The sequence below is a fragment of the Rhinoderma darwinii genome, chromosome 2, assembly GCF_050947455.1.
Source record: "Rhinoderma darwinii isolate aRhiDar2 chromosome 2, aRhiDar2.hap1, whole genome shotgun sequence".
NCBI classification, from domain to species: Eukaryota; Metazoa; Chordata; class Amphibia; order Anura; family Rhinodermatidae; genus Rhinoderma; species Rhinoderma darwinii.
In genome coordinates, this window is record NC_134688.1 from 16,049,766 (window position 1) to 16,075,433 (window position 25,668).

Sequence of the window (25,668 nt, forward strand, 5' to 3'; positions counted from 1 at the left end):
GGTACGGGACCCTTGTTCTAGTGATAGGAGGGGGTCATAGCGGTGGGGCTGCCAGCACAGAATTAGAAAAACATGGCTGCTTTCTGCCAAAAAACAGCGTCACACCTGTCCACAGGTTGTGTGTGGTATTGCAGCTCAGTCCCATTTATTTTAATGAGGCAGAGCTGCAATACCAGACATAACCCATGGACAGGTGTGGCGCTGTTTTTCGAAGAAAGCAGCCATGTTTTTATGTCACGTACAACCCCTGTAAGTATTAGAAGTATAGCAGAGGCGTTAAAGTTTATGGGCCCCAGTGCAAAATGTGTACCAAGACCCCCCACCTACTATGTGTCATTTTATAATACTGGTGTCTTATGGGGCAGAGAGGCTTTTGGGTCACCAGGGTCGACTTTAAGTATATGAAGAAGAGGGCAGGAATAGAACTGGGGGTCTGTGAGCCAGTATCCTCATTGATCAATTCAATGATAGGTGTTGTAGTACCCTGCAGACCGCTACTCTGGCATAGCGGTGATTGGGGGTCCCAGCAGATGCGATCCCGTGACATGTCCCTATGATAAAACTGCTCATACCCTTTAATCTGGAATAACTTGAAGCTTGTGCATCATTTAAAGTGGCGGCACAGCTTTAGTTGTCACAAGACTCCTCAGTCCAGGGGTCTCAAGCGCTTTGTCCACTCCTTATCCAGGGTGATCGGAGACTTGGAAGCGCAGCTGGAGTACGAACGTCTGCGCCGGGAGAAGATGGAGATTCAGCTGGATGAATACAGAGTCCAGATCTCTCATCTCAACAGCTGCCTGGAGCAAATGAAGGGCCCCCCAAGACCCGGCAGCGTAAGTGACTTATACCACAGCGTAATGTCTTATAAGGAGGGATTATCTCTGGTCTGAACAGTGTCTGATATTCTTTTATCATCTTTCATACTTGGGGTGGCCTAGGTGAGCAGCAATTGGCTTGTTGGGGATCAACAGCACAGAGTATTTCAGGAGTATTTCATTGTGATTATCCTCTGGGAAACTGTTCTGTCCTGAACGAATTTGAAGTAAAATTGGGAAGTTACAGAGTGATTGTTACATAGTGGAAGGAGCAGTGTCCCCAGCAGCACAGAGTATTTCAGCAAAGGAGTGTTGTGCCATTTCGAGGGGTGGGGGGGGGGGGGGAGTGACCTCTCCTCCCATCTAATGAAAGGCTGCTTGTAAGGGGGTCATTACTAGAGGTCATAGTCACAGTTTTAAAGATAGTGGAAGCAGCAGAGACCACAGCAGCACAGAGTATCTCCACTCATGTGATAAAAGGCTGTTTGTAACAGATTCATTATGAGAGGTCACAGATTAAGAGATAGTGGAAGGAGAAGGGACTCCAGCAGCACAGAGTATTTTAGGAAATAAATGTGCTGTTATTGTCGGGGGGGCCTCCACCCTTGTGATGATTTGGGTGCAGCTTGTAACAGATTTATTATGAGGGGTCACAGATTGAGAGAGAGCGGAAGAAGCCGGGACCCCAGCAGCACAGAGTATTTCAGTAAAGCAGTATACTGATATGATGGGGGGCAGAGTATCCACCCATCCATGTCATTATGTTACTGACTGGGTGCGGGGCTGTAACAGGAACAATAAGGAGGGGTAGGGGCTGCTAAGTTATGGAAAGTTACACGATCCCCCATCCCCCCACGGTCAGCCCATGATGACTAGAGCCGGAGCGTTACACCCGGTGACACCGCTTAGTCAGTCCCGGCTTCAATGGATTCAGCTGCCACAGGAAATCTTTTGTCTGGCAGTACACAGAGGTTGTGCCCGCAGTTTACCCTTCTGGGAATCGTAGCGTCTCGAAACACAGGTGGGGTCGGGGGAGGGTGCGACCACTAGAACAAGAGGCTGTGGCCCCTTTTGGCTTTTGGTTGCTCCTGAAGAAAAATGCTGTGCGGAGAATTCTAGCACCGCCCCATGAGAAGTCACTAGGACTGTGCACCTCCGGCACATGGACTGGGGGGGCGATCCGCCAGGGAGGTCACTGGGCGTGATCTGCACCAACATGTCATAATTGTGGAGGGTGAACTTTGAGAAGGTGGAGTTGCCATTTAATTACATATGAATAGAGAACGAAGAGAATAAATCTTCATCTAAACAGCAAATGTGGCGCTCAGGTCCCCACTGTGCAGCTCAGGCCCCGGAGGAAGGCGTGTATATATATATATTATAGCATCGCTGCCGTCCCCGGGTAATGATACGGTTAAAGTGCTCTGCTGACCTGATTTTCCAACATTGATGGCCTATTCTTATGTACCAGGGACGGCTTCCCCTATGGACAAGTCACTGTGCATGTACCACCTGCTGATCGGCGGGGGTCCTGGAGGTCTGACCCCCACCAGTCTAGGAATAGGCCATTAGGAAAACCCCTTCAAGGGAACAGAGGAGTGCCCCGGCTGAACCTTATGTGAGGCAATTTGGTGGAGTCAAGGGCCGAATTTAAGGCCCCCATAATGTTTTCGGTTTGACTACCACTGATCTGTGGTGTAAGGCGTGCTGGAATCTCAGACTGTGAATAAAACAAAAAATGTGGGTGCAGTCAGGAGCTCTGGGTGTGAGCGTTCTGTGGGGTGATGTTGGCTCATGCAGGGTGGGGTGATGTGATGTTGGCTCATGCAGGGTGGGGTGTTGTTGGGTCATGCAGGGTGGGGTGTTGGGTCATGCAGGGTGGGGTGTTGGGTGCAGGGTGGGGTGTTGTTGGGTCATGCACGGTGGGGTGATGTTGGGTCATGCAGGGTGTTGTTGGGTCATGCAGGGTGGGGTGTTGGGTCATGCAGGGTGGGGTGTTGGGTCATGCAGGGTGGGGTGATGTTGGGTCATGCAGGGTGTTGTGGGGTGTTGGGTCATGCAGGGTGGGGTGTTGGGTCATGCAGGGTGTTGTTGGGTGCAGAGTGGGTTGTTGTTGGGTGCAGAGTGGGGTGTTGGGTCATGCAGGGTGGGGTGTTGGGTCATGCAGGGTGGGGTGTTGGGTCATGCAGGGTGGGGTGTTGGGTCATGCAGGGTGGGGTGTTGTTGGGTCATGCAGGGTGGGGTGATGTTGGGTCATGCAGGGTGGGGTGTTGGGTCATGCAGGGTGGGGTGATGTTGGGTCATGCAGGGTGTTGTGGGGTGTTGGGTCATGCAGGGTGGGGTGTTGGGTGCAGAGTGGGGTGTTGGGTGCAGAGTGGGGTGTTGGGTGCAGAGTGGGGTGTTGGGTGCAGAGTGGGGTGTTGTGGGGTCATGCAGGGTGGGGTGTTGTTGGGTCATGCAGGGTGGGGTGTTGTTGGGTCATGCAGGGTGTTGTGGGGTGTTGGGTCATGCAGGGTGGGGTGTTGGGTCATGCACGGTGGGGTGATGTTGGGTCATGCAGGGTGTTGTGGGGTGCAGGGTGGGGTGTTGGGTCATGCAGGGTGTTGTTGGGTGCAGGGTGGGGTGTTTCAGTCATGCACGGTGGGGTGTTGGGTCATGCACGGTGGGGTGTTGGGTCATGCACGGTGGGGTGTTGGGTCATGCACGGTGGGGTGTTGAGTTATTCAGGCTCAGTGACTGCCATGTAGACAAATCTGCAGGAGCAACTAACAGCAAAGGTGGGAGCAATGACTGCGAAGAACCAGGTTATATCTGCATTACACAAAGTCATCATAGATGTAGTATTATATATCCGGGGTACATAGCACAGACAGGGGTCAAAGGAAAATATCAGACTGGAGCCCCCTGGTGGTGCTGGGTCATGTCCACACACTTCACTATCAAAGGCCAGGACAGTCGTGTACTTGATGCCCACCCACCACTTTCCATACCTTGTAAGAGAAAAGATTGGCATTTACTGCAGGTTCACACCGCCCATAGGAGATGGGGTAGTGCTGCCTCTATGTCCACCTTTGCAAATCTAAAATTAAGCAACTTTGCAAATAGTCTTTGCTAAAAATTTCCTATCATGTGTATACAGCTCCTATGCGGATCGTGGTCTCCATGGTAACAGACCACAGATAATCCCTGTGTAGTCTGATACTGCAGTCCCTCTTTTCCAGCTTCCTCTACTTTTTGTTATTATACATTTGAAATAGCATTTGTACAAATGAATATACTATATGATTTGTAGGGATGCCATCGTTACATATAGTGACATGTGCCGTGACCGATGACCCTCCCACGATCGCCAGAACAGGGGTCCCTTGTACCCACCAGCAGCGACGCTGCTTGCTGGGAGGAGTTCAACATGTTCCCTGCTGCTCCATTCAAAGTCTATGGGCACTGACGGAAATTGTGGAGCGTTGTATTTGGCAGTTCCCGTCACTGCCATAGACTTTGACTGGAGCGTCAGGCCGCGTGCTCCCCGCCGCTCCATTCATCTCTTCCCAGCAAGCAGCCCCACTGATGGGGGTTACGGGGAACATGGGATCCCTGTCCTGGTGGTTGGAGGGGGTACTAGAGGTCGGACCCCACCAATCTACCAGTTATTACCGATCCAGTGGATAGGCAAAAGCTAATAAAACAGCCGGAATAAGATGGCCATCCCTGGTTAACCTGAATATGTCCTGATCTCCGTGTCTTTTCTATGATTTGTTACCTCTGATTTTTTTCCATCTCCAGAGGGAGAAGCTGTCCACGGCGTATAAGGAGAAGAAAAGTGCGAAGAAGAAACTGGTTCAGCAGCCGAACCCTGGCGGAGTCTTTGTAAGGAGAGGAACGGAGAAGTAATAGGGCACGGGGCTGGCAAAGCATGCTGGGAGTTGTCACCGGACACTTTTGTATACATTATAAATTACATATTTAACATGACATTTTTGTGATTTTCTTTTTTTTTTCTTTTTGTAAGAATTCTGACATTTTAAGTGAAACGGCAGGGGAAAACCACGTCCCTCCCCCGCTCTGTGCTCTACAGCAGTGCACGCAATAGCCTCCCGAGAACGACCTATTTACTTCTGTCCGTTCAGTGATTTTTATCTTTTCACCATCTACATCAATATCTACATCCTACCTGGCATGAACATGGATGTGGATGGTGATTTGGACACACACAAGGTCTTCACGGCATCTGACAGAAATCAGAAATGGGACGTGTCATCAGAATCTCTCAGTAGTGCAGCCTCAGGCTTTGGATCTGTAACTTAAGCGATCAGATCTCATCAGAGAAATAAGATATTCATAGTCGACCTGAATTTGCCAGGATTGAACCTAATTTTTCAAGGTCAAATCTGGGTATATATTTAAGCCACGCCCTGACAATCCCCACCCCCCATGGTAAGCCACGCCCTAACAATCCCCACCCCATGGTAAGCCACGCCCTGACAATCCCCATCCCATGGTAAGCCACGCCCTGACAACCCCCACCCCATGGTGAGTCACGACCTGACAATCCCCACCCCAGGGTAAGCCACGCCCTGACAATCCCCACCCCATGGCAAGCCACGCCCTGGCAAAAAACATTACTTGTCAGAGTCAAAGTGTCCTTAGGAAACATTTTCGAATGTTGGTAACAATGAGAGATTATGTTTTACATTTTTAATGCACACATAAATGTCCCTCATGGGAAAACCCCTTTGACATATCCACAGGATACGTCATAAATGTCAGATAGATGCGGGTCCCACCTCTGAGACCTACTCGCTGAGCTACGAGATTTCCGTAACTCCCATTGAACTGAATAGTATTTACGGAAACATTGTAGCGCGTGCGCTCCGCCGTTTCCGTAACTCCTGACCATGTAATCAGGAAGGGGCCGGGAAGCAGATGAGCGCAAAATGGGGATTAGGGGGCCCCGTTCTAGAGACAGGGTCCCACCTCTGAGACCTGCACCTATCGGACAGATCCTGTGAATATGTCATAAATGTCCTTTGGGGAAAAACCCCTTTATGGGTCTTTTGTACATTTCTAATTGTTGAATAATCTGATAGTTAATCCGTCGGCTCGGTAGATTTACGCGCACGCTTGCATTCGGTGATTCGAGTTTTACATTATTTTGAGAGGCCGTCCCATTCACTTTTCATACGTTTCTCAACAGCGTTACGATCAACGAGGGTAAAATGTAGGTTTCTCATCAGTATTTTAGCATTTGCTTTTTTGAAATCCCCCACAATTCCCCTAAGAATAAGAATATTTTGATCATGGATTACTTCCCATATAATCCAGAGGTAAATATTAATGGCTTGTCAGGTCAGTACCGGAGACAACCTGCGGGCTGCTGCGCGTTTGCCGGGCACCAAGATGATGGGTGGAGCGGGGAAGAATATGGATTGATCCGTGATTGACATCCCCATCCCTGTTGGTCAGCGCTGGCAGGTCTGAACTTCCGCACGTATATGGGATGTCAATCATGGAGGAAGAGGAGGGCGTTCAGCACGGACTCCGTGACTATACAACGCTGCTGCACCGCCAAGATGATCACTGGTATGTATTTGCATGCAGCGATCGCCGCTATAAACATATTTACCAGAAGATGGCTACCTTCAAGCTCGGGAACGGCTGGTATATTGTTTACAAGAGCTGCCGCAGGGCGCCCCCAGTTTGGTTTTTAAAAAGCATGCGACAGGTTCCCTTAAAGATGGCTGGACAAATGTTTGATCACTATATACTGGGTGGCCATTAACCCACTTAAAGATTTACTCCACCTTAAAGGCAACATCAACTTTTGAAAGTAAATATCTCTTTCAGATACAGCTGCTTTGTATCCTGTATACAGAGCAACTGTATCTTATGCTGAATGCTGGACCCGTCAGATCTGCTGGACTGACGGGTCCAGTATCAGCGGGGATCCGCCTGTAATCAATCACATCTAAATTATGAATTGCCAGAGACGCAGGACCCGTTGACACTGAGCCCGTCAGTCCCGCTGACCTGACGGGTCCAGCATTCAGCGACCGATACAGCTGCTCTCTATACAGGATACAAAGCGGTAGTAAAAATATTTTTGATTAAAAACTAATTTGAAAGATGCACCAAAAACACATTTTTATTAAAAAATAAACAAAAAACTTCTAGGGTAGGAACAAAACACAGCGTATTCAGGGCGGATACCATAGGGAATGCCGTCTGAAATCTGTGGTGCGTATTTAGGGCGTAAATTATCGCACACACTTACCCCCTCCTCTGACGTCCGCTCTGGCCTCCCTGCATGACGTTGGAGGCCATGTGACCGCTGCAACGGTCACATGGCCTGAGACATCACCCAGGGAGGCTGGACTGGAGAAGAAGCAGAGAACTCTGGGTAAGTATCACTTTATTTTTTTACTTGCGATTCTTGCGGTGGGATTGCAGGGATTCCGCCGGAAATGTTACAACACACACCACTTTGTTGCGGGTTTAAGCACCCCATTGAATTAAATGGGGAAAACCCGCAACACAAGAGCTGCGATTCTGCAGCATTAAATTACAGGCTGCGGCTCAAGAAACCGCTGGTCAATTTCTGTGCGTTTTTTTCGGCTGACTTTTTCCTTTGTGTGGGCGACTTGTTGAACTCTCACCCACGCTGCTGCTACTACTACTACTACTGTATTATGCTCCGGATTTTCCGCAATTAAATGGTTGTAGAAAATCAGCAGTGTTTATGCCGTGTGTGTTCCAACCCTAACGGGGTTGTACAGGATTAGAAAAACATGGCGGCTTCATTCCAAAAACAGCGCCACCTCTGTGTAGAGCTTTAAGTTTCAGGAGCCGTGTCCCGTGGGATTGTGATGTTGTGTCAGGACCTTGCGTTGCGACATCCCGCTCATGCATAGGCCTGACTGCAAAATGTTATCTGATCCCAATCAATAAACAGAACACGGAGCGCAGACACTGAAGCAGCAGCGGCGAATACGTTTAATATAATAATATAAACAAGTAATACATTTCACTTACAGAACATATAAAAGGCACTTTCGATGCAAATACGAGACATTCAGTCCTGGAATAACATGAGCTGTCAATGAGAAATGATAAGCGGCGTGTGGGGTAATATGGCAGTCCTGCCCGCCGGGAGGTAATGAAGTGTAATGACTGTGCGGAGCGGCAGCGGGGAGGGGGGGGGGGGGGGGGGGGGGGAGGACTGCCACGTGAGCGGGAACCTTTATCATATCCAGCGCCAAAACCTCTTTACTACTTCCAGAGTCGGTAAAATCCCAGAGCGATCGCAAGGCAAGTGAAGACAGAGGCTGTAAGAGGAGAAAAGAAGCGCTAAGTAATAAGTCTATGATTAAAAAAAATGAATGGAGAACCGTCCACATCAATATCTACATGCTAACTGGCTTGAATAGAGACAATAATGTGTGTGGACATTGATAGAGATGGTGATTCATCTTCCTACCCTACTATAAGCACAGGAAGTGTTGTCATGGGGCACTCGTATATTCATTGTGTACCTTCAGCGTAGAGACATTGGATATAGATTTATTAGCTGCCTCCTCCACCGTTGTGGGTGACATACACAACTCTGCGCAGGTAGGGACGCACCATTATGGGGACTATATTGAGGTCTTCCCATTGTTTCAATATTCCCTATGAAGTTACCTGAACAGTCCCAGGAAGACCAAGCGCTACAGGCGTGAAGGTATCTGGGAGATCTGGAAACGGCTGAGCGCGCTCATTTCCATATCTTCCATATACTATAATGGGGTGTCTGCGCACGCGTCGCTACTTCTCCGTCGGGGTCCCAGCATAAATCATTAGTCGGAAAACTCTTTCACCATTTAAGGACGGAGCCAATTTTGACCTTAAAGACCAAGATAATTTTTTTACATTTTTGCCTCCTCACATTCCATCAACCAGAACTTTTTAAAATTTTTAAAGGGGTTCTCCGCATTGGACAATCTTTATTTGTTAGAAGGTTCCCTTGACAATAAGCTGATCCCCTACTGGGACCCCCGCGATCACCCGTAATCTGTGGGGAAACCTGGGAGGAAGTGTTCAGTTTCCCTGCAGCGCCACCACAGGAGAAATGAAGCATTACACAGTGTCCATTCATATCAATGTGTTGTCTGTGTAATACAGGACCGGGCAGGTCCTCCAGAGAAAGATGGTCTTTATAACCACTCTCCGCACTAGCCAAGAGATGATCATCAACAGGGGACCCCCCCCCCCCTCTATTATCTCACAATTCACTAATAGTTTATATGAAAATGTTTTTTCTAAACTTGGCACCCCCTTTAAGGCTACGTAGCTATTTGAGGCTTTGTTTTTCTGCAGGGCGATATGTAATTTTTTTTCTTTTATGAAATTATATAGTAGCGTCTAATTTATGCATTTTTTATTATGCAGGAATATAAATCGAGGGCATAACTTTATTGTACAGGTGGAGAGTAGAGGGGGGATATATAACACGTGTAGGTCTTATGTTTTTGGGACTTTGATTAAATAAAATTGATTTATTTAAAAAAAAGAAATTACATTACAGCGCGTTTTTTTTTAATCGTTTATTTGATTTCTCCTGTTAGGCGACTTTTAACTATATTTTTCACTCTTTTTGTTTTAAAAAAAACCATAATGTACGGTCATAGGTATATACGACATTACATTACTGCCTGCGCATCTGTCACGGCATCTGTCACGGCATACCTAATCCCAGGGCGGTCACCAATTCCCGGTCATCCCCGGCGATCGCTTTGCTGGGGCTGACGGGCAATACAAAGGGAACCCCCTCAACACTGGTCACAGTGACTCAGGGGTTAGACGGCTGTCAATCACTGCTACACCCCCACTCCTGATCGGAAAGGCACGGCTGTGTACAAGAACGTCATTCTGCGTTAAGGGGTTAATTTTCCAGACAGAATTGCGCAGCGATGACGACCTCCAGCTGTCCGGTCACTGCCGTCGAGATGCGTCAGACAGAAATGCGAGATCCTCCTGTGGGTTTACGATACTCACCGGCCAGAAAGCGGATGGTGTCCAGTTTATGAGACTCCATTAGTGTTTTCAGAGACGCGATATCAATATCAATCTTCTTATTGATTTCCGTTATGGCGCCGTCAGTGGTTACGTTCTGTAGTATTCCGGCAGGAGAAAAGTTATAATAACAACCAATATACTAATTATTACTAGTGGTGGTGACCAGCTAGCGCTGAACTACAAGTCTCAGCATGTCCTTACAGGAGCACAAGACTATGGGGGCATTTCTAGAATTGCTGGGGCTACATCGCCATTCCCTGGCAGCCAAATACAACACAACAGCGCAGGGTGGTGATCTTAAAGGGGTATTGCCATCTTATAAAGTGATGGATATGCCATCACTTTATGATCGGTGTGGGGGGGGGGGGGGGGCTGACCTGAGGCCCCCACCGATCCTGAGAATGAAGTGGCCGCAGCGCTGATTCAGTGCTGCAACCCCTTTATTCTTAGGATCAATTCTGCCTCTTTCTCATTTACTCTGTGTCGATAACTTACCATTCTCAAGATCTCTGCTGGCTGTCAGTGAACGAGGACATTCATTATTTACTTCTAGAGGATGATAATCTGTCCAGGTCATGTCGTGGTCACACAGGTAGGTCCGGTCTGACGCTGGATATTACCCTGTGCGTTGACTTTGTTTTTTTTCATTTACGCTTTTTTCCTCCCCACCTTCCAAAAGCCATAACGGTTTTAGTTTTCCGCGATATTGCCGTATGAGGGCTTGTTTTTTTGCGGGACGAGTTGTAGTTTTTCATGGCGCCATTTATTGTACCATATAATGTACTAGGGAAACTGGAAAATATTCTTTGTGGGAGGGAATAGGAAAAAACAGCGATTCCGCCGTGGTTTTTTGGATTTTGTTTTTACGGCATTTACCGTGCGGTAAAAATGACATCTTACCTTTATTCTGCAGGTCAATATGATTACGGCGATACAAAATTGATAGTTTTTTTTTAAATATTTTACTACTTTTATTAGGAAAAAAATTGTTAAAACACAAAAATTGTTTTGTGTCGCCACATTCTGAGAGCCGTGACTTATTTTTTCGCTGATTGAACGGTGTGGGGGCTTGTTTTTTTGCGGGACGACCTGTAGTTGCTATCATTTTGGGGTACATGCGACTTTTTGATCACTTATTATTTCATTTTTTTTGTTTGAGACAATGTGACCAAAAAGCAGCGATTCTGGCGTTTTTTATTAGCATTTTCACGGTGTTCGCGGTGCGCGGTAAATAATGCTTGTTCATTTTTTTTTTCCCATAACTTTTGGGGGAAAAAAACCGTAAAAAAGGTAAAATTTTTTTTTCTTGAGTATAAATAGCAACCATCGCCCCACCCCCACGACCGGAGGTTGGGGGGGGGGGGGGTGATGGATTGTTGGAGGGGCCGCCTCTTCTTTCCAACGACTTAGATGCTGCGGTCAATAGTGACCCCAGCATCTAAGTGGTTAAACAGGCAGAAGCGGAGTCATCCCCGATCCCGCCCGTTGCAGTGAAGTGTCGCTGTAAGATACAGCCAACATCCGCTGAGTATGGAGTGGGATCAGCCCGTGAGCCCCCCAATGCTTCCCCTTGGCGGTTATGATGTAACCCTCTGTCAAATGTCGGCAAGGGGTAAGTTATGGTGCCCAAATGACAGTGCCATATGTTGTTCAGATAACACCCCCATACAGTTGCCTCATATCAATGTTATACAAAGCTGCCCCATCACCATACACTGCAAATATAATATACTATATATAGCACCTACACCATACACTGCAAATATAGTATACTGTATATAGTATCTACACCATACACTGCAAATATAATATACTATATATAGCACCTACACCATACACTGCAAATATAATATACTATATATAGTACCTACACCATACACTGCAAATATAATATACTATATATAGCACCTACACCATACACTGCAAATATAATATACTATATATAGTACCTACACCATACACTGCAAATATAATATACTATATATAGCACCTACACCATACACTGCAAATATAATATACTATATATAGTACCTACACCATACACTGCGAATATAATATACTATATATAGTACCTACACCATACACTGCGAATATAATATACTATATATAGCACCTACACCATACACTGCAAATATAATATACTATATATAGCACCTACACCATACACTGCGAATATATTATACTATATATAGTACCTACACCATACACTGCAAATATAATATACTATATATAGCACCTACACCATACACTGCAAATATAATATACTATATATAGTACCTACACCATACACTGCAAATATAATATACTATATATAGCACCTACACCATACACTGCAAATATAATATACTATATATAGTACCTACACCATACACTGCAAATATAATATAATATATATAGTACCTACACCATACACTGCGAATATATTATACTATATATAGTACCTACACCATACACTGCAAATATAATATACTATATATAGCACCTACACCATACACTGCAAATATAATATACTATATATAGTACCTACACCATACACTGCAAATATAATATACTATATATAGCACCTACACCATACACTGCAAATATAATATACTATATATAGCACCTACACCATACACTGCAAATATAATATACTATATATATTACCTACACCATACACTGCGAATATAATATACTATATATAGTACCTACACCATACACTGCAAATATAGTATACTATATATAGTACCTACACCATACACTGCAAATATAATATACTATATATAGTACCTACACCATACACTGCACATATAATATACTATATATAGTACCTACACCATACACTGCAAATATAATATACTATATATAGTACCTACACCATACACTGCAAATATAGTATACTATATATAGTACCTACACCATACACTGCAAATATAATATACTATATATAGCACCTACACCATACACTGCAAATATAATATACTATATATAGCACCTACACCATACACTGCAAATATACTATATATAGTACCAACACCATACACTGCAAATATAATATACTATATAGTACCTATACCATACACTGCAAATATAATATACTATATATAGCACCTACACCATACACTGCAAATATAATATACTATATATAGTATCTACACCATACACTGCAAATATAATATACTATATATAGCACCTACACCATACACTGCAAATATAATATACTATATATAGCAACCTACACTGCAAATATAATATACTATATATAGTACCTACACCATACACTGCACATATAATATACTATATATAGTACCTACACCATACACTGCAAATATAATATACTATATATAGCACCTACACCATACACTGCAAATATAATATACTATATATAGTACCTACACTGCAAATATAATATACTATATATAGTACCAACACCATACACGGCAAATATAATATACTATATATAGTACCTACACCATACACTGCACATATAATATACTATATATAGTACCTACACCACATACTGCAAATATAATATACTATATATAGTATCTACACCATACACTGCAAATATAATATACTATATATAGCACCTACACCATACACTGCAAATATAATATACTATATATAGCAACCTACACTGCAAATATAATATACTATATATAGTACCTACACCATACACTGCAAATATAATATACTATATATAGCACCTACACTGCAAATATAATATACTATATATAGTACCAACACCATACACAGCAAATATAATATACTATATATAGCACCTACACCATACACTGCAAATATAATATACTATATATAGCACCTACACATACACTGCAAATATAATATACTATATATAGCACCTACACCATACACTGCAAATATAATATACTATATATAGTACCTACACATACACTGCAAATATAATATACTATATATAGTACCAACACCATACACTGCAAATATAATATACTATATATAGTACCTACACCATACACTGCAAATATAATATACTATATATAGTACCTACACCATACACGGCAAATATAATATACTATATATAGTAACTACACCATACACTGCAAATATAATATGCTATATATAGTACCTACGCTGCACATACAATATACTATATATAGTACCTACACCACACACTGAAAATATAATATACTATATATAGTACCTACACCATACACTGCAAATATAATATACTATATATATATAGTACCTACACCATACACTGCAAATATAATATACTACATATAGTACCTACACTGCAAATATAATATACTATATATAGTACCTACACCACATACTGCAAATATAATATACTATATATAGTATCTACACCATACACTGCAAATATAATATACTATATATAGCACCTACACCATACACTGCAAATATAATATACTATATATAGCAACCTACACTGCAAATATAATATACTATATATAGTACCTACACCATACACTGCACATATAATATACTATATATAGTACCTACACCATACACTGCAAATATAATATACTATATATAGCACCTACACCATACACTGCAAATATAATATACTATATATAGTACCTACACTGCAAATATAATATACTATATATAGTACCAACACCATACACTGCACATATAATATACTATATATAGTACCTACACCACATACTGCAAATATAATATACTATATATAGTATCTATACCATACACTGCAAATATAATATACTATATATAGCAACCTACACTGCAAATATAATATACTATATATAGTACCTACACCATACACTGCAAATATAATATACTATATATAGCAACCTACACTGCAAATATAATATACTATATATAGTACCTACACCATACACTGCAAATATAATATACTATATATAGTATCTACACCATACACTGCAAATATAATATACTATATATAGTATCTACACCATACACTGCAAATATAATATACTATATAGTACCTATACCATACACTGCAAATATAATATACTATATATAGTACCTACACCATACACTGCAAGTATAATATACTATATATAGTACCTACACCATACACTGCAAATATAATATACTATATATAGTACCTACACCATACACTGCAAATATAATATACTATATATAGTACCAACACCATACACTGCAAATATAATATACTATATATATATAGTACCTACACCATACACTGCAAATATAATATACTACATATAGTACCTACACTGCAAATATAATATACTATATATAGTACCTACACCACATACTGCAAATATAATATACTATATATAGTACCTACACCATACACTGCACATATAATATACTATATATAGTACCTACACCATACACTGCAAATATAATATACTATATATAGCACCTACACCATACACTGCAAATATAATATACTATATATAGTACCTACACTGCAAATATAATATACTATATATAGTACCAACACCATACACGGCAAATATAATATACTATATATAGTACCTACACCATACACTGCACATATAATATACTATATATAGCACCTACACCATACACTGCAAATATAATATACTATATATAGTACCTACATTGCAAATATAATATAATATATATATGGTACCTGCACCATACACTGCAAATATAATATACTATATATAGTACCTACACATACACTGCAAGTATAATATACTATATATAGTACCTATACCATACACTGCAAATATAATATACTATATATAGTACCTACACCATACACTGAAAATATAATATACTATATATAGTACCTACACCATACACTGCACATATAATATACTATACATAGTACCTACACCATACACTGCAAATATAATATACTATATATAGTACCTACACTATACACTGCACATATAATATACTATACATAGTACCTACACTATACACTGCACATATAATATACTATATATAGTACCTACACTATACACTGCACATATAATATACTATATATAGTACCTACACCATACGCTGCAAATATAATATACTATATATAGTACCTACACCATACACTGCAAATATACTATATATAGTACCTACACCATACACTGCAAATATAATATACTATATATAGTACCTACACCATACGCTGCACATATAATATACTATATATAGCACCTACACCCTACGCTGTAAATATAATATACTATATATAGTACCTACACCATACACTGCAAATATAATATACTATATATAGTACCTACACCATACACTGCAAATATAATATACTATATATAGCACCTACACCCTACGCTGTAAATATAATATACTATATATAGTACCTACACTGCAAATATAATATACTATATATAGCACCTACACTGCAAATATAATATACTATATATAGTACCTACACCATACGCTGCACATATAATATACTATATATAGCACCTACACCCTACGCTGTAAATATAATATACTATATATAGTACCTACACTGCAAATATAATATACTATATATAGTAACGACACCATACACTGCAAATATAATATACTATATGTAGCACCTACACCATACACTGCAAATATAATATACTATATATAGTACCAACACCATACACTGCAAATATAATATACTATATATAGTACCTACACCATATACTGCAAATATAATATACTATAGTACCTGCACCATACACTGCAAATATAATATACTATATATAGTACCAACACCATACACTGCAAATATAATATACTATATATAGTACCTGCACCATACACTGCAAATATAATATACTATATATAGCACCTACACCCTACGCTGTAAATATAATATACTATATATAGTACCTACACTGCAAATATAATATACTATATATAGCACCTACACTGCAAATATAATATACTATATATAGTACCTACACCATACACTGCAAATATAATATACTATATATAGCACCTACACCATACACTGCACATATAATATACTATATATAGTACCTACACCATACACTGCAAATATAATATACTATATATAGTACCTGCACCATACACTGCAAATATAATATACTATATATAGCACCTACACCCTACGCTGTAAATATAATATACTATATATAGTACCTACACTGCAAATATAATATACTATATATAGCACCTACACTGCAAATATAATATACTATATATAGTACCTACACCATACACTGCAAATATAATATACTATATATAGCACCTACACCATACACTGCACATATAATATACTATATATAGTACCTACACCATACACTGCAAATATAATATACTATATATAGCACCTACACCCTACGCTGTAAATATAATATACTATATATAGTACCTACACTGCAAATATAATATACTATATATAGTAACGACACCATACACTGCAAATATAATATACTATATGTAGCACCTACACCATACACTGCAAATATAATATACTATATATAGTACCAACACCATACACTGCAAATATAATATACTATATATAGTACCTACACCATACACTGCAAATATAATATACTATAGTACCTGCACCATACACTGCAAATATAATATACTATATATAGTACCTACACCATACACTGCAAATATAATATACTATATATAGTACCAACACCATACACTGCAAATATAATATACTATATATAGTACCTACACCATACACTGCAAATATAATATACTATATATAGTACCTACACCAGAGTCCCCAAATAACAGCGCCATACAATTTATATTAATTACGTGGTGGTCACATGCCTTGGGGGCACCTGTTGTGCCCCCTTCTGCAGGGGAAGCTGATGTGCCCTGTGTGACCGCACACTCCTATGGCTGACCCTGCACACACGGATAACTGTACTGGTAACGAGCCATATACCCGTGCGATAACCTCATAACTGAGACTGATCGGCATCCTGCGGAAATAAACACTGAATGTTCCCTTTCACTGACAGCCAGCAGAGATCTTGAAAATGATGATCAATTGATACACAAAGTATGTTAGAAAACTGTAGACCGTATCATTTTGAAATGATTAATCTTTATCTACATAAACCGGAATACCTCTTTAACATGCCCCCGCCGCGGCTGCTGTAGGAACCCGGTACGGTCATGGGATTTTTTTGGTATTAGTCTGCGCTGGCGCTCATAGAAAATGTATCATCATCATGAATTAGAAACAACTTTCTGTGGAAACTTATAAAAGGACAAAGTGCTCTGAAATGAGAGGTGAATGACTAGCGGCAGGGCTCCGAGCTCATCTCTAATTGATCAAAAAGCCGCAGCTTAAAGGCGGAACGTTGCAGCAGAGAGCACTGATCACAGCTGGGGGAGCGAGCGCTGCAGCAGAGAGCACTGATCACAGCTGGGGGAGCGAGCGCTGCAGCAGAGAGCACTGATCACAGCTGGGGGAGCGAGCGCTGCAGCAGAGAGCACTGATCACAACTGGAGAGCGCTGCTGCAGAGAGCACTGATCACAGCTGGGGGAGCGCTGCAGCAGAGAGCACTGATCACAGCTGGGAGAGGGAGCGCTGCTGCAGAGAGCACTGATCACAGCTGGGGGAGCGAGCGCTGCAGCAGAGAGCACTGATCACAGCTGGGGGAGCGAGCGCTGCAGCAGAGAGCACTGATCACAACTGGAGAGCGCTGCAGCAGAGAGCACTGATCACAGCTGGGGGAGGGAGCGCTGCAGAGAGCACTGATCACAACTGGAGAGCGCTGCAGCAGAGAGCACTGATCACAGCTGGGGGAGCGCTGCAGCAGAGAGCACTGATCACAGCTGGGGGAGCGCTGCAGAGAGCACTGATCACAGCTGGGGGAGCGCTGCAGAGAGCACTGATCACAGCTGGGGGAGCGCTGCAGAGAGCACTGATCACAGCTGGGGGAGCGCTGCAGAGAGCACTGATCACAGCTGGGGGAGCGCTGCAGCAGAGAGCACTGATCACAGCTGGGGGAGCGCTGCAGCAGAGAGCACTGGTCACAACTGGAGAGCGCTGCAGCAGAGAGCACTGATCACAGCTGGGGGAGGGAGCGCTGCAGAGAGCACTGATCACAACTGGAGAGCGCTGCAGCAGAGAGCACTGATCACAGCTGGGGGAGGGAGCGCTGCAGAGAGCACTGATCACAACTGGAGAGCGCTGCAGCAGAGAGCACTGATCACAGCTGGGGGAGGGAGCGCTGCAGAGAGCACTGATCACAACTGGAGAGCGCTGCAGCAGAGAGCACTGATCACAGCTGGGGGAGGGAGCGCTGCAGCAGAGAGCACTGATCACAGCTGGGGGAGCGAGCGCTGCAGCAGAGAGCACTGATCACAGCTGGGGGAGCGAGCGCTGCAGCAGAGAGCACTGATCACAACTGGAGAGCGCTGCAGCAGAGAGCACTGATCACAGCTGGGGGAGGGAGCGCTGCAGAGAGCACTGATCACAACTGGAGAGCGCTGCAGCAGAGAGCACTGATCACAGCTGGGGGAGGGAGCGCTGCAGAGAGCACTGATCACAACTGGAGAGCGCTGCAGCAGAGAGCACTGATCACAGCTGGGGGAGCGCTGCAGCAGAGAGCACTGATCACAGCTGGGGGAGCGCTGCAGCAGAGAGCACTGATCACAACTGGAGAGCGCTGCAGCAGAGAGCACTGATCACAACTGGAGAGCGCTGCAGCAGAGAGCACTGATCACAGCTGGGAGAGCGAGCGCTGCAGCAGAGAGCACTGATCACAGCTGGGGGAGCGCTGCTGCAGAGAGCACAGATCACAGCTGGGGGAGCGAGCGCTGCAGCAGAGAGCACTGATCACAACTGGAGAGCGCTGCAGCAGAGAGCACTGATCACAGCTGGGGGAGGGAGCGCTGCAGCAGAGAGCACTGATCACAACTGGAGAGCGCTGCAGCAGAGAACACTGATCACAGCTGGGGGAGGGAGCGCTGCAGCAGAGAGCACTGATCACAGCTGGGGGAAGGAGCGCTGCAGCAGAGAGCACTGATCACAGCTGGGGGAAGGAGCGCTGCAGCAGAGAGCACTGATCACAGCTGGGGGAAGGAGCGCTGCAGCAGAGAGCACTGATCACAGCTGGGGGAAGGAGCGCTGCAGCAGAGAGCACTGATCACAGCTGGGGGAAGGAGCGCTGCAGCAGAGAGCACTGATCACAGCTGGGGGAGGAGGAGTCTGCACAAAAATGATATCCCACTGTGTATCAAACACACACAGGATTATCTGCAGCATCTTAAAAAGGCTGACGGTTCACTTGGTTTTATGGAGAAATTCTGATATTTTAGGGCTTGTGCGCGGCCGGAATAACGGACAGAAAATATGTAGCAGAATATAGCAAAGTGGGGGAGACTTAACAAATCTCATCCACACGTGGCGTGAAATTCCAACCAGAAATTGACCTGCGGTGAGTATTTTTCATAATGCATCAGGTCAATTCCTGCGACGGAAAGTGGACGGTCCCCATCCCCCAACATTGAGAAAAACGCAGCAAAATCTGCACCCAAAAACAGGAAATGGTGCGGTAATTCCGTTACGTGTGGACAAGCCCTAAAGTTGTATTTTCATTTATTTAAAAAAAACTATTAACTATTAAACAGACCCCATGTTTTAAATGAGAGGTGCGGCTGTCGGGAATCCAGTCACTACAGGAGAAACGCTGCCATAGAAATGAATAGGCGTCCACGTAATACCGGACTCTCCGGAGCGGGGGCTGATGTTTATTAGTGGAGTCTCCGGCTCGTGGTTCGGGAGGTGACATCACCCCGTTATAAAGAACCAGTTATGTGCGGCCGTCACCTCACCTTTTTATGGAATTCAGTGCCGGTCTCCATCAACTTCTTCTCCTGCTCTGTGAACTGAAGAAGGAAAGACGTCAGATGAGGTCTGTATACACCTGAGACTAAGTGATTCATGTACCCCAAGTGTCAGCGTCATTATCCTGTACCCCAAGTGTCATTGTATTATTATCCTGTACCCCAAGTGTCAGTGTATCATTATCCTGTACCCCAAGTGTCAGCGTCATTGTCCTGTACCCCAAGTGTCAGTGTATCATTATCCTGTACCCCAAGTGTCAAGTGTATCATTATCCTATACCCCAAGTGTCAGTGTATCATTATCCTGTACCCCAAGTGTCACTGTCATTATCCTGTACCCCAAGTGTCAGTGTATCACTGTCCTGTACCCCAAGTGTCAGCGTCATTGTCCTGTACCCCAAGTGTCAGTGTATCATTATCCTGTACCCCAAGTGTCAAGTGTATCATTATCCTATACCCCAAGTGTCAGTGTATCATTATCCTGTACCCCAAGTGTCACTGTCATTATCCTGTACCCCAAGTGTCAGTGTATCACTGTCCTGTACCCCAAGTGTCAGTGTATCATTGTCCTGTACCCCAAGTGTCAGTGTATCATTATCCTGTACCCCAAGTGTCACTGTCATTATCCTGTACCCCAAGTGTCAGTGTATCACTGTCCTGTACCCCAAGTGTCAGTGTCATTATCCTGTACCCCAAGTGTCAGTGTATCATTGTCCTGTACCCCAAGTGTCAGTGTATCATTATCCTGTACCCCAAGTGTCAGTGTATCATTATCCTGTACCCCAAGTGTCAGTGTATCATTGTCCTGTACCCCAAGTGTCAGCGTCATTGTCCTGTACCCCAAGTGTCAGTGTATCATTATCCTGTACCCCAACTGTCAGTGTATCATTATCCTGTACCCCAAGTGTCAGCGTCATTATCCTGTACCCCAAGTGTCAGTGCATCATTATCCTGTACCCCAAGTGTCAGTATCCTGTACCCCAAGTGTCAGTGCATCATTATCCTGTACCCCAAGTGCCAGTGTGTCATTATCCTGTACCCCAAGTGTCAGTGTCATTATCCTGTACCCTGTTTCAGTGTCATTATCCCCCAGTGTCAGTGTGTCATTATCCTGTACCCCAAGTGTCAGTGTGTCCTTATCCTGTACCCCAAGTGTCAGTATCATTATCCTGTACCCCAAGTGTCAGCGTGTCATTATCCTGTACCCCAAGTGCCAGTGTGTCATTATCCTGTACCCCAAGTGTCAGTGTCATTATCCTGTACCCCAAGTGTCAGTGTGTCATTGTCCTGTACCCCAAGTGTCAGTGTATCATTATCCTGTACCCCAAGTGTCAGTGTGTCATTATCCCGTACCCCAAGTGTCAGTGTATCATTATCCTGTACCCCAAGTGTCAGTGTCATTATCCTGTACCGTGTCAGTGTCATTATCCTGTACCCCAAGTGTCAGTATCATTATCCTGTACCCCAAGTGTCAGTGTGTCATTATCCTGTACCCCAAGTGCCAGTGTGTCATTATCCTGTACCCCAAGTGTCAGTGTCATTATCCTGTACCGTGTCAGTGTCATTATCCTGTACCCCAAGTGTCAGTATCATTATCCTGTACCCCAAGTGTCAGTATCATTATGCTGTACCCCAAGTGTCAGTGTGTCATTATCCCGTACCCCAAGTGTCAGTGTATCATTATCCTGTCCCCCAAGTGTCAGTGTATCATTATCCTGTACCCCAAGTGTCAGTGTATCATTATCCTGTACCCCAAGTGTCAGTGTATCATTATCCTGTACCCCAAGTGTCAGTGTATCATTATCCTGGGGTCTCCCCTAAGAAATGAAGAAGTACGTAGCGCCCACAGCAATCAATGGGCCATCATTGTAATACAAAGACAAGACAGGTTGTCCAGAGGGAGAGATGATCTTTGCAGTGACTCTTCTCTCTGGCTAATAGACGGTGCTGGGGCAGGGACCCCCCCTCTATTACATCTATATGTTCTAGCAGCATATGCAACCCCCTCTACGCTGGACACTTGACGCAGGTTGTCACTTCCATGTCTGGGCCAGCAGGTGGCAGCGCTGTACAAGACGTCGGAGCTTCTTACCATATCAGCGAGGCGGCTCCTCTCCAGGTTTATGTCCAGTTTGGTTTCTGCGCGGATCTGATTAGTTTCATTCTGTATGAGAAGAAGGAACGTTTATAGATTGTCAGCACCGCAGACAAACAATCAAGTCGATCTATAGGGTTCTAACATGTTCCAAGGGTTAAAGAACATGGAGGCGATTAAAGGCGATATTAATGGACGCAGAATAGAAGCGGGTGGGTTTTTTCTTGCCGCGTTCCTTGCGAAAACATAGCAAAACTAAGCGGTTTTGCCACAATTTTTCAAAAGTCATAGCAAATATCGCAACGTGAGAATTTACTCTCACACTCACTACAATATTGAATTAAACGCATAAATATTCACACCCTTCCTCAGTATTCACGTAGTAAAGGCACCTTTGTCTGGGATTACTGCTTGGGGCCCACGTGGAATTTTGTGGAACGAAATTTTTACACAATTAAAATTTGCAAAAATATTCACGCCCTACAAGTTAGTATTTATATAGTAACGGCACCTTTGGCAGCCATTACTGCCCAGTGCTCCTGAGGAGTCAGATTTGCAGATGTGGCAACTAGAGAGCCATAGGTTGGATTCCCCTGATGTACATGTTTTCTACTCCAATCACATTCAAAGCAGCACTCGACAGTCTGCTGGGTGCCACATTGAATCTATCAGTACTGTGCTGCACCCCTAAGAACTTAGCAGAGTCCCTGTACTATATTGCTGTGCACTCTGCTGCAGTGCCTTGTGGGAGTTTTCCCAATGATTGTACAGGGCAATCACTACGTTTCCCACAATGCACCGAAGTAGTGAGTGCAATTTGGTCCCTCAGCGAATGAGGATCTGATACTCGATTAAATGCAGCTCTGGAGGTGACTGGAGACGAAAGTTTGTACCGGCGAGTAAAAGGTGTATTTCATGCCATATACCCGTGTCCAATAGGATTTCCCATTGGATTCGGCCGCGGGGTCAGTTACCTGCAGGTGCTGCTTGACGTGACCAATTTCAATCTTCATTTTCTAGGAGGCAAACAAAGAAAGACTCTGAATAAACCTCCATCCCCGACACGATCTTCAACCAGGGGTAAAAAGTATGTGCCCCCACAACAAATTTGAATATTACAGAGAATGAATGTAAACGTGTGATTGGCTGCTATAAAGGATCACCGCTGTTTTTGTATTGGACTGAAAGGCTCCTCCCAGGCTGGGACTAGTGACATCACCACCCCAGACATGACGTCATCACATGCAGTACTTCAGGCAGCTTTGCACTGGAGGGAGGGGCTATGGGCTGCATCAGCTGACCAGCCCCAGCCACTGTTAGATCGTCCTGGAGAACAGATCACTATTATAATTGTCTCAGTTGTGTGGTGTACACAATGGGGGTTAAAGGGGTCATCCTTAAGGAACAGCCGCAGCACGACGGAGGGAATAGTGCCCCCAATCCCAGGAGTTCTCTCTTCTATAGTGCCCATGGTGATAGGACTACAAAAAAAATGTAAGGTGTATTTCAAAAACAGCCCCACACTTGTTCACAGGTTGTCTCTGGTATTGCAGCTCAGCCATATTCACTTAAATGAAGCTGCAATACCAGACGTAACCCATAGGCAGTCGTGGTGCTACAAAATCAGCCATGTTTTCCTGAACAACTCCTTTAAGCCGTTTCCTGTATCAGACCAGCTATTATAATGCTTCCTATGTCCTCATTTAAAAAGGGGCCTAAACCGGGTAACATGTTCGACACATTTCCATAAGACCCAAAAAATTAATTTTTTTGGAACTGGTAGCAGTTTGTATTCAATAGGCGGCAATAACAAAAAAATAAAAGCTCATTACCATCCAGAGAAGACAATGTCACGTAATTACGTGCCCCCTGAAGCCGGGCGCGATCCTGGACTTTAATGAAATGTCAGAAACTGTCACCGTGTCTTTTTGAAAAGGTAAAATTATCATTGATGTGCGTCGCGCAGTCACAACGCGTCCCTCTATTTGCATGATATTTCCATAACATTAGATCCGGCAAATAACTAAGAAAGTGACTGTAAAATGCGAAGCTAAACCTGACAATGGCCAAAACCAGGATCACCAGGATCACCAACCACCCGACCTGGAGTGATGGCCATTATCAATCACGAAGCTCCGGAAACACCGTTCTGGTGCGGATGCCAGTGTGGATCTCTGGAGTGGGTGATCGAAAACTGCACGCTCTGTGAGTTACATGGTCTACCGCTTAGTGGCTGAGCTGTTGTTAGTCCTAGACACTTCCACTTCACAAAAATAGCACTTGCAGGTGACCGGAGCAGAACAAGCAGATAACATTTACAGGTGACCGGTGCAGAAATAGCAAATATTAGTAACACTTACGGGTGACCGGGGCAGATCTAGCAGATAATAATAACACTTACGGTTGACCGGGGCAGATCTAGCGGATAATAACACAGGTGACCGGGGAAAAGATCTAGCAGAGAATAATAACACTTACAGGTGACCGGGGCAGATCCAGCAGATCATAATAACACTTACGGGTGACCGGGGAAAACACTTACAGGTGACCGGGGAAAAGATCTAACAGATCATAATAACACTACCATGTGAGAAATTTCACAAACGGACTTGTGGTAGAGGTGGCATCCTATAACAGTGCCACATTTAAAGCCTCGGAGCTCGTCAGTACGGCCCATACTACTTGTAATGTTTGTCTGTGGAGATTACATGGCTGTGTGATTGACTTTATGGATCTGTTTGCAATAGGTGTGGACGAAATTAATAGTTACGAGGGGTGTCCACATACTTTTGGTCATATAGTGTATGTTTTTAAGGGGACACATTTTCCTTACCTCATTCTCTGCCCTTAGGGTTGCAAATTCGCTTTTCTCCAGTATCACCATGTCTTTGCGAATGGAGTCCAGGTGCGCCATGATCTGCTGGAGGGTGATTTCCTGGGGAACAGGCACACGG

At 43.7% G+C, this 25,668-nt stretch overlaps 1 protein-coding gene and 1 long non-coding RNA gene across 3 annotated transcripts in view; one reads left to right on the forward strand and one right to left on the reverse strand.

The window, feature by feature from the left end:
- Window positions 1–694: 694 nt before the first annotated feature.
- On the forward strand, window positions 695–4,787 carry LOC142740399 (uncharacterized). Its single transcript, XR_012880645.1, has 2 exons — window positions 695–833; window positions 4,599–4,787. It is a non-coding gene; the product is annotated as an uncharacterized LOC142740399 (long non-coding RNA).
- A 2,143-nt stretch (window positions 4,788–6,930) lies between these two features.
- Window positions 6,931–25,668, reverse strand: part of CCDC90B (coiled-coil domain containing 90B) — a 40,401-nt gene continuing 21,663 nt past the window's right edge. Inside the window, exons 4-9 of one of the 2 annotated variants that reach the window (XM_075851396.1) lie at window positions 25,548–25,649; window positions 23,689–23,730; window positions 22,712–22,783; window positions 20,608–20,661; window positions 9,846–9,960; window positions 8,011–8,137 (exon numbers count right to left, since the gene is read on the reverse strand). In XM_075851396.1, coding sequence (XP_075707511.1) covers window positions 8,082–8,137; window positions 9,846–9,960; window positions 20,608–20,661; window positions 22,712–22,783; window positions 23,689–23,730; window positions 25,548–25,649 — 441 coding nt within the window. In that variant the 3' untranslated portion in view covers window positions 8,011–8,081. Of the gene's footprint in view, window positions 8,138–9,845; window positions 9,961–20,607; window positions 20,662–22,711; window positions 22,784–23,688; window positions 23,731–25,547; window positions 25,650–25,668 lie in introns of both variants that reach the window. The other variant, XM_075851395.1, reaches the window with a different exon arrangement.